Source organism: Haemaphysalis longicornis, unplaced genomic scaffold (assembly GCF_048455015.1).
Source record: "Haemaphysalis longicornis isolate Haplotype H1 unplaced genomic scaffold, Haemaphysalis longicornis Haplotype H1 scaffold_7, whole genome shotgun sequence".
Lineage (NCBI taxonomy): Eukaryota > Metazoa > Arthropoda > Arachnida > Ixodida > Ixodidae > Haemaphysalis > Haemaphysalis longicornis.
This window is the reverse complement of record NW_027526422.1, coordinates 5,786,599-5,804,716: the sequence shown is the minus strand read 5'-3', so window position 1 is coordinate 5,804,716 and position 18,118 is coordinate 5,786,599. Positions and strand designations below refer to the sequence as shown.

The following is an 18,118-nucleotide window of genomic DNA, read 5'->3' as shown; positions in this document are numbered from 1 at the left end:
AATGAAAACCAGTGATGTTAGCCGAGCCATCGGACTGGCTTGCTACGCTAGATGAGAGAAGAAAAACAAAACGAAAAAAAAGAGAGAAAAAAAAATGTGAAAACGAAATGATGTCATTTGATGCGGCCAAAATTTTCAATCACAAAACTCTGTCCAGTTCTGGGCTCCGAAGAAACTCCAAAAGAGCTATCCAGCAGGCATCTTCACCTCTTTGCTCCAAATGTGACTCACGAGAAGACATCCATCATGTTATATGCGTGTGTCCAAGGCAGCTTGGTGCGGGACTTGAGCTGAGGGCTGTTTTGGGTCCATGGTCGGGTCCCAGTCAGGCTGCGCGTGCAATCAAAAAACCAAACGGTTTCATCTCCTTTGGCAAAATGCGAACGCACTGCATGCTTTGCCCCTCCTCAGGTTTCACGTTAGTGGAGATTGCCCCGACTTTTTTAAAATTACATGTGCTCTATCTATTGAAAGCCTTTGAAGGTGAATTGGTTTGATTTTTTGTTTGAGAATGCAACCGAGTAGCTCTCCAAGTGTCCGTTTTCTGCCTAACTCGTTAAAATGACCAAACTACTGATATAAATCCTCGTAGCTAAGGTAAGCTAAGGTAAATCCTCGTAGCTAAGGTAAGCCGTTACCATTGTTTTTGCACAATTAGAACAAGTGCGATTTGATTATTTTAGTAAGAATGCAGTTTAGAACATATCATATCCTTAAACGACATTGAAATTGTGCCGAAATATTCAAGCTTGTTGGCCTCCTGGCGTGGATCACGGGTCGGCTAAAAGGTGGTTGGAGGCTTGATAAGTGCAAATTTTTCACCAAGCTCCCCTGACCATGATCTTCCCGATTTCTGACACCTTTAAGGAGAGGTTACAACCCCTAAGCCCCCTCCTCCTATCGATGCAATTAAAAGAAATTGAACCACAGATGTTACATTTTAAAGAGTGACTAGAAGCAAGTAGCCCTCAACGAACCGATCAAATTACAGTAGTGTGAATGCAAATACACCGCTCGTGGCAACAGCAGTTGCTTGAAGTTCAAAAACAGCAGTGGGATGGGACTAAAAAATTTGCTTGTTAAGGCTGTACAAACACAAAATTGAAATTTAAAAAAAAAAATGAAATGGTGCTCATGTCTACATACAGGGCAGATGCGTGAAGATAGCCGCCATTGATCAAGACATTCATGCTCTTTTTTTCTAGCAAGTTTAGAGATGCCATGCTGTTAGACGAGCCATTTCGCTTATATATTCGGTGTACTTTGAAGTTCTCTCTGGTGCGCTGTCCCTTGCACTTTATTAGCACACGTGTCAGCTCAAAGTGTGGTGTGCACCCACACTTCACACAGTGTAGGCAGAGATTACTGCGTGTGCCATTCTTCAGTGTGCATGTGCACTCCCGCAGCTGGTCATTCAAACAGCAGCCTCTTTGGCCCATATATGACATATTGCGAGGCAGCGCAATGTTGTACACTGCACCCATTTAGCATTCAATTGAATCGCTGTGCATGTTTCGTGAAGCAGGATTTTGTGGCAGTTCTTTCCCCATTCATTCTGCCACGCGAACCACTTATTTTGTTGGGTGCGCTAGAAACAGCGGCCACTATGGCTTGAACTGCAACCTTATTCAATAGGAATGCGCAGGATGACTGATAATTTGCAGCTACACAAAACACATACTGAGGAGCATGGGTGCGGGGAATTCTACCATTGTCAGCCCATGAAGCACCTAAAGTTTATTACACAGCGCTGCAACCGCTTGTATGATTTGGTTCAGTTTCAATTTCCATACGATGCTGCAGGCAGTTGTAGGTACATCAGAGTACTTATGCGAGTGTTGCCCCTTTTCATTGTATAGGATGACCAATGGCAAAGCTCTGATTATAATGGCACAAATGGCTAAACAATGCATCTAGCCATCAACCGCTGTGCTGAAAAATTGTGTGTCTAGCCTCATCTGCTTATTGTGTGCTGTAGCACGTATACGTCCCTTGCCGAAAATTCATTGAATGACTTTACAGGAGGTCTTCCTTTGCAACGTTCTTTAAAAGGGAAGGGAAATGAGGGAGAAATTAGCTTTAATTATTTATTTATAAACAGACAGAGCATTGTTTGTGGTTGAACAAAAGCCGGAACAGCCTTGAATAGTGTGCTCTTTCAGTTAGGAGTCATTCAACTTTTAGTATCCCTTTAGTGAGGCTTCAGGACTGTGAATTGGGTGAGTTGGTGAATGTTCATCATTAATGATCAGCGCAAAATAAATGGGGCACAAAAGAGCAACAAATGAACTGGACAGCGATGCATTCATGACCAATTTACGTATTCTAAAAAGTGCTGCATGGCTGAAAATTCTCATATTTATATGACACCCTTGTGTAGTCAGGTTGGAAAATAGATTATGCTTCTGCAACTTGCAAGTGATTGTGTTTCGTTTTGTTTTTTGTTAGGATTTAGCACCACGTGGGTGGCTGATGTATGTCTATAAGCCGTTCCTTTTTTTCCAAAATAAATAAGTAGTTGTGAGTATAGCACTGTCCTGTCTATTTCTCACTTTTTGTGCCCCGTTTTTTTGTATCGATCACGAATGATTGAGTCAATGATAGTTGTTGGTTAAAAGCATTAGTGAAAGTCTAACCAAAGAGTCTTGTTTTCGGCCACTATCTTTAACTGAAAAGCAAAATGGAACCAAAGTAAATGCACAGTCATAACAGGAAATGACCACTTTTGGTTAAGGCAAATTAGGCTGTATATATGTGATGCACTGAACTAGATGCTAACAGGACTAGAAGTTAGATGTGGTGTCGCGTAATCGGATGTGGCCAGTTTAAAATAAATGTTAATATTTGTTGGAAAACATACAAAAGGAAGAGGCTGCCCACATAGAGTTTCGTTGTATGGGACTCTATGGCTGCCCACAAGGACACCCGCTGGGAGACCAAGAGGCTGGTGCCCACGGAGTTCATTCAGGTTTATTCGAGAAATTATTATACTTTTTTATTTAGAAAAGGCGACTCAACATTCATTCAGGGATGGGGAAGGCAGTGAAGGAGGTGAGGGCGTCTACATCCTCTTGTGTCCCCATGGTACTTGCGAAAGTCCACAGGGACATGCATTCTCTTTTGGGAGCAGCCAGCCCAAAGGAGGCGATGCCCACTCCTTGAGTCTTGATCAGTGGCGTACGCAAGGGGGGCCGAAGGACCGCAGCCCACTGCGAACTTCTGGGTTGTGGAGGTGGAGGGAGGGGGGAGCAAGAAAGACGGTAATTTTATTTAAAGCGGCAAATGCCTACTCGGCCTATTATTCAGCAACGACTGGATAATAGGCAGAGTAAGCATTTATCTGCTGACGCACCCATGAAATGTATGTGAATTTGACATCTGCTAACTCTCAACCCACTGATCAGCCATTTTTCAATCCCCCTGGAAAAAATATAAACGGAAGGTTAACCAGGGCCCCAGTTAACCTTCCGTTTATATTCTTCTCCCATTTTTTTTTGATTTGAAATTATTTCTGGTTTGTTTCTGTTTCGTTTTTAGTTTTCCTCACTTTTTTTCCGCCTTCTCATCTTCCCCATTCTCCTCTTTCTTTGAAGAGGAGGGGCAGGGGGTCAGCAGCCTCTAAAACAAGATCCCGCGTACGCGACTGCTCCGGATGTTCGGCGGAAGATGGACTCTTGTGTGCTCTACCACTCTCATATCACGAGTTGTACCTTGGGCCTCGTTGGCGCGTGACATGATAAGTGCTAGGTCACTATGGTGGTTTCCGTGTAGTTCTCGGGGGGTTGTCTGGAGCGGCGGGGAACGTATGCCTGCCACTTGGCGAGCACGTCCTCCGTGAGAGCAGCTCCGGCTTGTACCAGGGCTTGGGTCCCCCTTGGAAGTCCTCCTTCCAGTGGTCTCGAGTCATGGAAGTTGCGGCGCGCCAGAGCCTTCTGCAGCGCGCAGGTTCGCCCTGCTCTCTTGCGTGGCAGCAGTTCTATTGGTTCTATCGTCCGCAGGGTCAGGGTCGTGCTAGAGTGTACTAGCAATCTGGTCGTGCCAGACTGCAAGAACTGTGCCGAGACCGCAGTGCGCCTTTCAGGAATGGGCTGAGATCCAGGACAAATACTCTTGAGAATCCTACTGGAAACTTTATTTATCATAATTGCGGATATTAATCGGAAGCAGCGAGATAAAGAAGTGTTGCACGGCGCTTCACGGCAAGATCGGCGGACGATTGCCACGGAGCGTCTTCCGCCTCGCAACACTGGAGTGATTACGCGGGAAATGGACGCCTTGCGGTAAATAGTAAACACGTGAAGTCGCTGCTTGTGGCGTCCTCGAGCTATGCAGTTTTTACTCGCGTTTGAGTAGAGTAGTGAACGCTCAAGCCTGCATCCGGGGGCCGAACGTGCTCGCAATGGGCACGCCGGATGCGTCCGACGAGAAGACTCCGCTCTTCGAGAACGTCAAGTTCTGTCTTGCCGACGACCTGCAAGACGACGAGGAGGTAGGTGCGGCCGGAGCGGCCGAAACGACCCGGCAGGCATTGCTAGCATTGCCGGTGCTTGGATCGTAAGGGTATGCCGTGTTTAATGTGATTGGAAAAAGCTGTGCGTGTGCTCATTCATACGTGCGATCATTCATAAAAGGCCAGCATAGAGAACACGCCATTACCCGAAGCTGCACTTTTATACGCGTTGCACAGTGACTTGCTTCGTAACTTAGAGTAACTTGCCCGTTGAGAAAAATAATTTTTAGGTGCTTGAAATTGTATTTAAACTTTATTGCACTTACAATAATTTTAAATGGAGTGCTGCTTTCCCGGTCTTGTCAACCACCTTAAACCACCAGACTCGGTTACGTTCTTCACATTTCAATCAAAAAATAGTACAGATTGAGGATAGCTTAACACGTTTATTGTATCTGTTTGAAGCACAGCGAGTTAAAGCATCTTTCGTATTGTGATGTGCATGATCAGTATCGGCAATGCACGCATTGCTAATCTGCCTTTAAATGCTTCAGTTCCAGAGACTCTTGTTCAAGCATGGTGGCACGTTGATTAATTACTTGTCGGATAATGTGACCTACGTGATTGCCGACAACCCCGACAGTTCTACGATCAGCGAAGCCCAGGATCTCTACGAGAAACCTGTTGTGACGGTAAGAAGGCTGCCGTCGGTCAATTTCCACTCGCACTTTGGCAAGTTAGGGGTCTGCAAACAGGAACCGCAGCTTGTTTTTTAATAATTGGCTACCTTTTTTCTTCTTTCAGAGCTCGTGGGTTCGCTTGTCACTGAAGTGTGGAAAGTTGCTCCCGTATCCTTTCGGCCGCTGTTGACTGTTATAGGACAGGTTTGGAGAAAAAGGCTCTGGTGATACATTTCTTATGACACATTTTGTTATACTGCGTTCGGTTTAGTGCGAATGCGAATTTCAGCTGGCAGAAATTTGTTATTCTAGCTCCTCGCCATGGGGGGGTCTCTGAAAAGACACAAATCAATTTGTCGAACTCTCGTTGTATTATGTAGTCTGGAGCCTATAGTCCTTTATTTCAGTGTTTAGTAAAAACAATACATAGTTTTTGCAAAAGGTTGGAGAGAGAAAACACCAGCAGGCGCTCTGTGTTGCGACCTCGTTAACTGCCGCATTGGCGTCACAAAGCTTTGATTAGTCGTTTTACGCCAAATCAGCCTTCAAGGTTTTAATGTTCTCCAGTGTCATGATGAATACCAACTTTGTGTTTCTGCAGGCACGGTATACATAGTCTAAATGCAGCTGTAATCTATTGAAGTTCTTGCTTGGTGCAGCTGAATTGGCGAGGAGGGGAATGTAAGGGAAACAAAAGTTTCAGTGCACTTTCTGTGTGCATAAATTTCGTGGTCGAAACTTGCCGGATAAATTTGTCATTCAGCATTTACAGCTCTCTTCTGTGTCCTGTTTGGAATGCCGCGAGATTTTAAAGGGACACTGAAGTGATTTGTAAACATTGCGGGATTACTAGCGCGAATTTTAGTCTTAAGTCCAAGTCGCGCCACACAAGTGTACATGCGATGCTTCGCTGACTGGTTCACTAATAGAAAAATCTAAGGCCAATTGAAAGCGGTAGAAGAGTCAGCAAAGTTATTATGGGTACTGAGGAATTAAAATCAACTGAAGCTTTACCGTACAGTGTAAAGATGAACTAGCACAGCGGTCAGCAGCCCGACCACACATCTGTGAACGCTTTACCGTCTAAGGAATGCAGTTGCTAGACATGAAATATTGTGGGAATTTGGGGGAGGGTTACTGCATGAGCGCTACACAAGAAATAGTCATCCAAGCTGCCTGAAATGCTAAAGCAAAATAAAAATGTAAACTGGCTATACATTATAGTTCCGCCCCTGGCATTTCTGCATTACGGCCCAGTGGATTGGATCACAAGTGTATTGTTTTGCAAGTTGCAAGTTCGAATCCCCAATAGTGCATGTTTATTTCAAGTTGATTTATTTGTTTTTGGGCAGTGTTTTTTATACTAAGTTTACCATTTTTGCGCTGTAACGCTCATTGATCCACGAGCGAGTTCGTAGAACACATGCAGGCTGACACTGATGCACTCGCGAGTTCTCGTGGTGGTGTTGCCATAAGCTCCGACAGCTTGAGGGCACAGTCCTGAATCAGCCAACCTTTGGCCTAGTGCGAACACACCTCTTGCGATACAGGCACGAGCCAGGCACACTGCAAAGATGGGGGGAAAACACATCGCATTTGAGTGCCTGCGGTGACGCGACGGCGTTCATCCACTGCATACGCCTCGGCTAGTTATTGTTACGATTCCAAGCCATGTTGGTAGGCTTATCTGATGCATTTTACAGCCAACAACATGGCAGAAGCGCAGTATGCCGATTACTGAGGTATCGAGAATGCCCATCCAATGATAATGTCGGATGCCGAGCATCTTGTTTCACAGAATGGAAACCAAAACTGGTTTGCATTGTAACCTTGGACATCGTCCAATCATGTAGCACCTTGTATTGATGTTACTGCTGTTGGTGCAGCCGCTGCAAATCGTGCATGGTGGTTTTTATTCTTTCAGGCTTTATAAAATAAATACCGCCTTATTGCCCAGAGAAACGATGAAAAGTGTGTTTATTTGAGCCAGCCTATGCAGTGCAAGCAAAAACGGGTGCTGGGCGAATTCCCTTCAGTGTCCCTTTGAGATCCATGTCTCCTTCCTTTTGAACGGCTCACTCCAGTGTGGGCACTTATGCAATGCAGTGTCTGGTACTTGGGCCTTAGCGCATAGGCTGACCCATTTTGATCACGAGCAGCTGCGTGTACTCTTGTGCATATGTCGAGGTCATCAGTGGTGTGGCATAGAGACCACTCAGCACCATAACTGTGATGCTGGTGCGACCAATTTGTTAGCTTAGTGTGTGACAGATTGAAGTGAGTGTGGAAACAAGGAGTGCTAAAAAAGAAGCTGCAGCAGATCGTTGGGGACACACTTCCCAGTTTACTTCACTCCGGGAGAGTGAACACATCATTTTTTGCCCCCTGAAGCCAAGCTGCTATGTGCTTGTTGTGCATAATTGTGTCGGAAACAATGAAAAAATGTGGTTGCTATTATGGTTTAAACAAACCGTTTGGCTCACTGCCAGTGCAGCATGGGCGTTTGCCAATTGCATGTGCTATAATGTGCTGCTTGGTTGAAAGCCTTGACTGAGCACTGCAGGCTGGAAGCATTTTCACCACACAGGAACCAGCTGTTTTCAAATACCGTCATCTGCCCGTCTCAGGCAAGCTTTCATGCTCCCTCCCCCTTTTTTTTTAGTACCTTCCATACTCGCACGATCAAAAAGGAACCATAGTGGCTTAGATCACTACTTACCCAACACAGGCTCGCATCAATGTCACAACCGCTGCTATTATTCCCTGGTACAGCACGCATAGCAGCAAAAGGGACAGTGGCTGCCTTAAATACGGCACGGCAGAGGTGGGAACAGAACTGAGACTAGGCACACACTAGTCTTGCTTCTGTTGCTGTCTCTGCTGCTCTGTATTTTTGGTTAATCATGTCAAACCCACACACCCAAATAGCAACTTTACGGCAGCCTTATCTTAACTGGGTCCCCAGAAAGGCCTGCAAGGTAGTACTTGACAGTGGTGCCACATGAAGACTGCCTGTATTGTTTGCCAATTTCCTTTCTGACCTACAGACGCATGTGCATATGCGATTCCATAAAGCAAAGCAACCAACAGGGCCATTTCTTGTCAAACAGGCTATGTAGTTTCCTCTAAGTTATGCTAGGGAAGAATGTCTTCTTTTTTTCTTTACAGCTTTCAAGAGCAGACGCAAAAGCAGTGTGGGCCATAGTGACCTTTCATGGCGGGAAGTTCCGAATGACGCTGGATAAAAGCTGCACCCACCTGGTTGCTGCCAAGGCTGAAGGGGTAAGGGCCTTCTCTGTTCCACTGTTTCTATTCCTGCCTAGGTGTACTGATTAATGTCGCCAGTGCCTACATGTTTTCACCACAGCAGAGTTTTGATTCTCAAATCAGCTTGAATTTTTCGAAAGTAGCTCCGAATTTTTTTACCTTTGCTAATTCTAGTACAGTAAAAGCTCATTAATTCGAAGCCGGTTAGTTTGAACTTGCGGTTAATTCGAACTGATGCCCTGGTCCCGGCACAGCCCTGTATATTTCAATGGGGAAAACTCCCGATAATTCGAATGCGTTGGTAGCCAGAACAGTTAATTTGAACTGGAATCCCCTGGTTTCCATCGCTTCTCACAGAAGAAGTCTGCCCAGAGTGATTACAATGTGTTGCAAATCCGAACCAAATTTACTAGAGATACAAAACAACGAAACAAAAAAAAACAGCGTAGCGTGCGCACTACGCTGCTGCATTTTTTTGTGCCGTGGTCGCTGGTCTGGGCCTGCGACCCCGGGACGTGCGCAACGATCTCAGCTGTAGCTGTGGGCCTGCTGTTGTTTGTGCTGCAACAGGTGGCCAGTTTCTTGTGTCACCTCTTTCGTTGCCTGAGTGCTTTGTCACTGGCGCCTCGACCGTGCCAGTCATGGCGAGTCGGGGAAAATACTTGGAAAGCGAAGGAAAGCGCCTAATTCGCGGTAACGAGTCCAGAGGGGGAGTCTTTGTGCTCTGCCCGCACAATGGGGTGTGAAGTCCATTCATTCTCCCACTTAATTCGAATGATTTCGAACTCCCCGCTTAATTCGAATGATTTTGTTGTCCCCTTTGAGTTCGAATTGATGAGCATTTACTGTAGTGTTATTCCTGCAGAGGACCTGGGTAGACGAATGATGATGATGGGTAGTGTTATTGGGCTTGTTCAAGAAGTTACCGTTTCCCTGTGCATTCTGACTAGTTTGCATCCGTATTTCTCTCCTGCCCTGTCTATGCACAGTTGGTGGTGTGGCCTGACTGTCGCATGCAGCACCTAGCTGAGAGTGAAAAGTAGGGGCAGCCTGCCCATTTTTACTTTACAGAGATTGTGTTAATGAAAAGGAGGGGTAGACTGCCCATTTTTAATTTACAGATTGTGTTAATGCTGAAGTACCTTTGGTGGGCTGAGCCCTTTAAAATTGGTAATGATGCCATCCCTGAGAAATGTGTGGTTAGAAATGGCTAATGTAAGGCAGAGACACACGGAACAAAATTGTATGAGCAGCATTGCTTTTCCGTTTGTATCGTGTCCGTCACAGGTTCAGCTTCTTTAGGGAGCTAGCTGACCAGGCAGAGTAGAGTAGTGAATAAAGGTAGGCACATCCAGTTCCGATTTGCAAGTGAAGAAAATAAGTTTTTTGTTTTCTGTTTCCTTTGCTTCTTATGTTGGTGCAGGCGAAATATCTGAAGGCCATGGCTTCTGCAAGCCCACTGCTGAAAATTGTGACTCCAGACTGGGTGGCAGACTCCTTGAAGAACAAGGCACTCTGCGACGAGATGCGCTACCACCCCCGACTCTTGGTGCTTCCCAAACCACCCACGCCGCCCAAGCCTCCGACACCAAGGCTTGCCCCAACACCTCCAATCACAACCACCACCTCTGCCCAACTGCAGCAGCAGCAGCAGCAGCAAATGTTTATGAGCTTCCGCAGTCAGCAGCAGCAGTTGCAAATGTCCCATGCCACGCAGCAGCAGCAAGGGCAAGTGACGCAGCAACAGCAGCAAGCAATGACACAGCAGCAACAGATTCAGCTCATTCAGCAGCAGCTGATGCAGCCGCACCAACAGCAGCCGCAATCTCAACAGCCTCAGCACATCCTCCAGCAACAGCTGACGCAGCAAGTGTCGCAGCTCCAAGTGTCACAGCACCAGCAGCAAAGTCAGCAGCAGCAGGGGCAGGGGTCACAGCAAGTGTCCCAACAGCAGCTACAGCAGCTGCAGCAGCAGCACTTGCAGCAGCAGCAGCAATTGCAACAACAGCAGCAGCAATTGCAACAGCAGCAGCTGCAGCAGCAACAGCAACAGCAGTTACAGCAGCAGCAGCTGCAACAGCAACAGTTGCAGCAGCAGCAGTTGCAACAGCAGCAGATCCAGCAGCAGCAACAGTTTCAGCAACAACAGCAGCAGCAGCAACAACAACAGCAGCAGCAGCTACAGCAAGTACCACCACCGCAAATGCAGCAGCAAATGCCGCAGCAAGAAATGCAGCAGCTGCAGCAGAGACTCCAGCAACAACAGCTACAGCAGCAGCAGATGGTGCCAACCTCACAGCTAGCGGCACGCATGGTCAACGTGTCTTCGTCCGGCAGCGACATCAAGGTGTCCCTGGCGGGCGGCCAGGGCATCAGCATCATGACCATCAGCAAGCAGCAGCTTTTGCTGCAGCAGCAGCAACAGCAGGCACAGGGCGGCACCCTGGTGCGGCCGGACGGCACAGTGGTTCGCCCTGTCACGCAGATGCAGCTGATGCAGCAGAAGCAACAGCTGCTCCAGCAGATGCAGCAGCAGCAGCAGAGGCAGCAGTTCCCGCCTGGCATGCCTGTGGTCGTCTCTCAGCAGGGGGTCGTCGCGCAACGACAGGTGAGCATCGCTGCCCCGCGTTGCTCACAATGGGGCTCCCTAGCAGGGGACGGAGCACAGCTGGCCTGGAGGGATGTTGCAGTCAATTTCTACTTGTGGCTGGCTTGTCAATGGCATTCTACTCAATTCTACTCAAAAGATTCTACTCAAAAGAGCAGTCCTCCTGCACACCATCTTTGTTGCTTCACCAGTGTTGTGGACCTGATTGATTTTGATTTGATTTGATTGTGGGGGTTTAACGCGCCGACGCAACGCAGGCGATGAGGCGCGCCGTAGTGGAGGGCTCCGGATTAATTTTGACCACCTGGGGATCTTTAACGTGCACCGAAATCTCGTACACACGGGCGTTTTTGCTTTTCGCCTCCATCAGAAAAGCGGCCGCCGCGGCCGGGAATCGAACCCGCGACCTCGTGCTCAGCAGCGCAACGGTGTTGTGGACCTGGTCGTGGCAACAGAGTTTCAAGTCTGAAGGGCAGCATTAACGTGCTTGCAACATCTTAAGAACTACAAACTATGCATGAATGAACTGAAAGTCAATAATAGGGAACGCGGAAAGCACCACTTTAGCGCGCCCAAAGCATTTTCGGGCACGCTAACCATTGCGTAACGAGGCGCCATTCGTTTGCGATTGCGGCACACAAGTGTTAACGCAACAGCTAAAACTCTCTATTAGCCGTGAGACAGGTGAAAAACCGCAGCTCTAAATACTGAAAGATCACAATTGTAGTGACTCGGGTTAAGGATTGGTTTGCATGGCGGGAAAATAAAATGTAGAGACCACATATAGACATATGGCTACTATACAAACACTACCTTTTGCGCAGTGCTTGCCGAAAATGTGACTCCTTGTAAATTTCTGAATACCAATTCGGCTGTGTTTTAACAGGTTTTACAAAAGGCGAAAGGAGCAACTGGTTCTAATCAATAGCGATTATAAAAGTTCCTTCAACTTTCTCGCAGTTCTCCAACTTACATCCAAAACAGAGTGTGCCTAGAACACGGACCGGCACTCACACGCTCATCAGAAAAGAACAGAAATGCGATAACATCACCGGCAGCTGCCCGCGACGTAGCAATCTGCTCAAGATCAAGGCCCTGACAGTGTGGTCTTTTCACAAGCCTTCATTTCGCGATATTTGAATTCGTCCGGACCCTATGGCCGGTATTCAATAGGGAGGCGTGCATGCAGGCAACCACGTGAATGCGCCGTCACTGGTTACATCGGGCTCCGCAAGATGGCGGTACTTGTCCGTGTCCGTGCTAAGCGCATGATATGGGTTGGAGATTCCAACCACTAGCCCGCTGAACGCAAAGTAATGCCTCTACTCCAATGTGAGTGCGATTAATAACAACTCTGTTGACACCACCATTGAGAATCAGGTTAAAATGGAGCAGACGACACACGCCGGTGTTATTTTTGTTCTTAGGCGTGCGGCCGCAGTGGTATAAGCCGCCCCATGTTTGTGGCGCTTCGGCCATGTCAGTGGCCGAACTGGCAACACTGAAATGTGTTGCCAAATGAAGAAATTGACAGCTAAACTTTTCAATGAATACCGGCTATATCTCTGTGGTGATTACTCGCCGAAAGCAAAGGTTTAACGAGCCGGTTGTTTTGCTGGTCAGTCGCTTAAAAAAAAAAATGCCGGGAACCCTGGTAGGCCCAAAATTGCAGCCATACAAATCGCAGCATTTTATTTGGAGTCCACGGCGTTATCAACGAGATAACATGACCTTAGAGCGACAGTGAACATCAGGTGGTAATTTGCGGCATGAGTTACAATGAAGATTCTGTTTGATATTCTTGGGTGCCTTATCAAGCTGACAGTGTTTTTGTATACCTAATACAACAGGGCAGCCGTCCAATTCAGTCATTGGCACAGAAATGTGCATCATTGCCGTTTGCTGATGGAGACTCCGGGCGACCCTTGTAAGCGTTGCTTGTGCGCAGAAGCAGCATAAATAATTAAGCATGCGGACGGAGAACAGGCTAACAACAAAGGGTAATTTTTGCGATTTTTGCGCTGCATCGATTTGTCGCAAGAATCATGCTAGACTGTGTGTTGTGGCGTTCCATATTACTCTTGCTCATTCTTTGGTGCTTGTGAAGTTGTCGTTCAGTTGCGTCTTACACCTGCTAGGTTAGTACAGTATTTTTAGTGGGTCTTCATAATGCTAGAATAAACGTTCCCTGATAGGGAATAAGCGATCGCCATGTATGCGGTGGCGTGCGATTGTCTGCGCCGTCTATTGCGGCCGCGCACGGGTGTTCAAATTCCGCGTGTGCACGCATGCCTCCTGCATAGTAGGACAGGCATAAGACAGCCGTCGCTGCGAAAGAAAAGACGCCTCGGGGGAGAGCGAAGAAGGGAAGAGCCATGTACAGAGGCACAGCCACGAGAAGGCGAACGAAGGACGAAGAGAGCAAAGGGAAAGCTGTGCGGTTGGCGGCGCGGGTACATTATTGGCCCGAGCAAATGATCTTTTCTGGGCCACAGTCGGCGCTCCTCTTTATATCTTGCTCCGTGGGTGCATGGTGTCTCCTTTTTTTTTTTCAGGGCATCATGTGCAAACTAGGGCTTTCATTTCTACCAGATAAAACAGTAATAGATCATAAGCCGATGAAAGTGCAACAAGTTCACTTCAGTAGTGTGCCCCAGACTGCCTAAGGCGAGCTCGATCGGCCGACAGCGGTGATGTGCTGTAGCGAGTGAGCCCTCCCTCCTGTGGTGTTCTCCCCGGTGCAGCCGTGGCCCCAGCAGGGGGGCGTCCCGCTGACCCCGCAGCAGATTATGCAGCTGCGCCACCGGCAGCTGCAGATGCGGCAGCTGACCCCGCAGCAGCAGCAGATCCTCATGCAGAACCTGCACCGTCAGCAGCAGCAGCAGCAGCAGCAGCAGAGGCCGCTCGGTATGGCGCAGCAGTTCCAGCAGCAGGCAGCGGCCATGCACGGACAGCCCCCTCCCCCCACTCAGCAGGGGGGCGCTGTCCGTCAGCAGGCCCCCCCTCCTCCTGGAGCAGGGGCCGGCCAGCCGCCACCGGGTGGTGCACAGCTGCTGAGGCACCCCCAGCAGCAGCAGCAGCAGCAGCAGGTCATCATCCAGCAGATGCAGCAGCAGAGGCAGGCCATGCCCCAGCGCATGGCAGCGCAGCAGTTTCAGCAGCAAGTAGTGCAGGTGATGATTGTCACGTGCAAAGTTGTTGGGGCATAGAAAAACCAGGCGGGCGTCGCAGTTTTCTACTGCAATCTTCCACCATGGCACATCCGGAGCACGCTACAGTGCTAGAGGACATTTTAGTGAAGGGGTGGAAGTGCTGCTCCACCTGCTTCAAAAGGCAGAGTTACGCCGTAACCGCTCCGAAGCGGTGCCACAAGATGTGAGCCAATTGTGGGGTGATGTTCAATGCCAGTCGCATTGAGCATGGAGCAGCAACAGGCACTCATTCGTTCAGCTGTCATTCGCAGCTTGAAGTTGCTCGTCGCAGTTTCCCAGTGTCCAAATGGCGGCACGGTTCCACAGGACTTGGGAGGGACTTCAGGGTGCAGGGGATGTGCAAACTTTGGCCCGAAGTGCAACTTCACCCCACAGCGCACTGCTCTGTGATGCATGTGTCGGCACAGCCCGTCGTTGCAATCTTTTGGCTTAGTGTAGCAATAAAGGTAGTTTTTATTGTTAAGTCAGACCCTCACCATTTTATTTTATCACGGGTGCGCTTGCCATTCCAAAGGTTAGATTCCATCATGCCCTGTCCACCAGGATGAGATACCAGGCAATGCCCTGGCACAAGCGAGAGGGGAGATTCTGTTAAGCTAGCAGCTATCTGCAAGGAATCAGCTCTGTAGGTGTCTTGCCCATCACCGCTTGTTTCTTGCGGTGCTGGGGTGACCGGGGGGAGGTGCATCCTCCCCCTTTTTCTTCCTCTGGGAAGCCTGCCTTTACGGTTAGAAAAACAAGTTGATAAACACTGGTACTTTCTTTATTTGAATAAAGACGACACACTTGCACAGAATTTTTGCTTAGTTAGAAGCTTGGTCAATAATGTGAATAATACGCTAGCATATTTGTTTCCTTTGTTTTGTGAATGTGAACATTTAATTTTCTTTACTTTCTCTGGAATCTAGTCAGGTTTACTCCAGATCATCTCTAGTTTTGTCTTAGTTTCTTCTCCTCTTGATTTTTTCCTTTAAGGTTTTTTTATTTGTCTATAACCTTGTTAGGTGTAGATTGAAGGCGAACTTTCTATCTTATGTGCAAGACAGACCATTTTGCCTAGCTCTGGTCTTCTCTTGTTTGTTTCTCATGGCTGTAATAGTGTTATTTTTCACTTGTCTGAGTTAGGTGCAGCTGTTTAAAGCATGGCTTGCCTCTAGATTTTGCTTGGTGATTGCTCTGTCAGCTGTAATGCTTTAATTCTGGGAACGTATATTTTTCTAACTTGTCGAAAAAGTGTTCTGCTCGGTATTGATCAAATTTTTAATAAATGCCATTTGAAAAAACACTTGTGCCTACCAGAAATTAAGAACTGCAAATAAATGACATTTGCCTCTAGGAATCTCCCAGACAGACATAAACTGCTCCTAAATTGACCTTTTTGTGCTGAAAAGCTGGTCCAAAACTGCCCTTTTAATTAATAAACCGTGCTGTTGGGCTGGTTGGTACATACTGAATGGGGGGGCTTAGCGCAAAAGAAAGACGAGGACAGTGGCAGACGAAACAAAACTGCCCTTTTAATTAATAAACCGTGCTGTTGGGCTGGTTGGTACATACTGAATGGGGGGGCTTAGCGCAAAAAAAAGACGAGGACAGTGGCAGACGAAACAAACCCTTTTACTTCTCCCCGAGCTGCTCCAAAAGGGTCAAGCCGGCTTCCACCCCTGTTTTAGTGAAGGGAGTTCAGTGGAGTGTCGTGACGGGGTGAAGTTTGCAACTCATGGCAAAGGGGAGCTGCTGAGCAGTGTCTAGATGGTACAGTTAAACCTGCTGTCATTTTTGTGTGAGCAAGCTTATTTATTTCAGGGATGAGCTTTCAAGAGACTGCTCACTTGGCCGTGTAGCTGAGAGGAGCATGCAAGAGAGGCTCGTTTAACCCTGTGACACTGTCTCGTGAGGAACTTAAAGGGACACTGAAGTGAATTTGTCAAACTCCCGTTTTTGCTTGCACTGCTTAGACTGGCTCAAATTAGCATACTTTTCATTGTTTATCCGGTTGAAAAATCCGTAATTATTGTACAAAGCGCGAAAGAAGAAAAACTACCATGCGCGGTTTGCGGCGGCCGCACCAACGAAGGCTGTGACGTTGGGAGGAGGGGCGCCGTGATTGGACGATGCCCAAGGTTAGCAATCAAACAAGTTTCGGTTTCGGTTTCGGTTCTGTAAAACATAACCAATGGCGTTGCTGGATGGGCATTCTCAATATCTCAGTAATCATCGTACCGCGCTTCTGTCATGTTGTCGGCTGTAAAATGCACAAGTTAAGCCTCCCAGGATGGCTTGTAGTCGTAGCATTCACTAGCCGAGACCTACGCAGTGCATGAACGCCCTCCGCGTACCCGCAGACGCCCAAATGTCATGCGCTTTTCCCCCATATTTGGAGCTTTCCTCCCTCATGCCTGTATCGTAAAAAGCGTGTTCGTACCAGGCCAAGGGTCTGTTCATTCTGGCCTATGCCCACTGCCTGCAAGCAGTCGGTGCTTATGGCAACAGCACACCAACGATAACTCGCTAGCGCGCCAGTGCCAGCCTGCGCGCGTTTTGTGAACTAGTTCGTGGAGCCATGAACGTTGCGGCCCAAAAAAGGTGAACTCAATATAGAAAACATCGGCGGAAAACGAAAAAGTTAACTTACCGAAAAAAAAAAGCACGTACCCGCGGGGATTCGAACTCCTGACTTGCAAAACACTTGCGGTGGCATATCTAGCGCCCCAAACAACTCGGCCACGGAGCTGGCTCCGCTGGCCATGGTAATATAGGGTATATATTGTACAACCGGATTACACTTTTATTTAGTTCTGGCATTTCAAGCAGCGTAGGTGACTATTTGTTGTACTACGCTCGTGCAGTAAGCGTCGCCCGAGTTTCCACAGTAGCTCAGTCTAGCAATTGCATTTCGTAGACGTAAAAGCGTTCGCAGATGCGTAGTCGTGCTGCTGACCGCTGTGCACTCTTGCTCCGTGCCGCTGTGCTTGTTCGCCCAGCGCAAAAAAGTGCTCTCCGCGCCCTAGTTTTACGCTGTACGGTAAAAATATCAGTTGATTTTATTTCCTTAGTACCTATATTGACTTCGCTGACTCTTCTCCCGCCTTCAAGAGGCCTTATATTTTCCTACTGGCGTACCAGTCAGTGAAGCGTCGCATGTGGGCTTGTGCAGCGCCTGTGTGAAGCGACCTTGACTTGGAGCTAGATACAGTGTACAAACAAACCAAGTAAAGAAAGGCACATTCTTCCATTCACAAACGTGTCCTGGCTTCGTTTCAACTAAGCGAACGAATTGCGACGACCCGTCGGCGGCCGGCAGACGAAACGCTGGGCCGACTGACTCTGTCTGAAGGCCGGGGAGCCGTGCAGTAGCGCAGCCAGCCAATTGCCAGCTCATCCCCTCCTGACGTCACACGAAAACGCCACAGAAAATGGGCGAGCGTAAAGAGAGGAGGACAGCATTTTCGAATTAGTTTTTCTACTAAATAAAATCGCGTAAACGCGCCTAGAGTGGTCGAAACATGGCCTGGGGACTCCGGACTACAATTTGCGCTAGTAATCCCGCAATGTTTACATATCACTTCAGTGTCCCTTTAATTATTTGAGCAAGCTAATCAGCGCTATGAAGCAGAAGTATTGCAAGTAGGAGTTCTTTTTGATTGGTCCATTGATTAACTGATTAGGCTGAGGCTGTTATGGGATATTAAATGAGCAAAAGGAGTACTATACTGGACTGCTACCACAGCTGCAAAGAGCTGTGTGGGATGAAGATTGAACAGCTTGAGAAGGGTGCCAACACGCTGCTGCTATCTGCAAAATGCTCCTTTGGTTACTGTACGCCTTTGTAGATGGCACAGTGATGCCGCCCGAGGACCTTTATTCACACTCAATTTGCTTCTGACAAGAGACTTTTGCAGCA

The 18,118-nt window shown here is 47.8% G+C and overlaps 1 protein-coding gene across 5 annotated transcripts in view; it reads left to right on the top strand.

Annotated features, from left to right (window-relative positions):
* The first annotated feature begins 4,255 nt into the window (after nt 1-4,255).
* The window catches only part of Ptip (PAX transcription activation domain interacting protein), a 68,116-nt gene continuing 54,253 nt past the window's right edge, over nt 4,256-18,118 (top strand). For all 5 annotated transcript variants that reach the window (XM_077675797.1, XM_077675800.1, XM_077675798.1 and 2 more), the window contains exons 1-7: nt 4,256-4,489; nt 5,005-5,142; nt 5,255-5,298; nt 7,694-7,757; nt 8,299-8,412; nt 9,821-11,005; nt 13,750-14,178. In XM_077675797.1, coding sequence (XP_077531923.1) covers nt 4,400-4,489; nt 5,005-5,142; nt 5,255-5,298; nt 7,694-7,757; nt 8,299-8,412; nt 9,821-11,005; nt 13,750-14,178 — 2,064 coding nt within the window. In that variant the 5' untranslated portion in view covers nt 4,256-4,399. The remainder of the gene's footprint in view (nt 4,490-5,004; nt 5,143-5,254; nt 5,299-7,693; nt 7,758-8,298; nt 8,413-9,820; nt 11,006-13,749; nt 14,179-18,118) is intronic.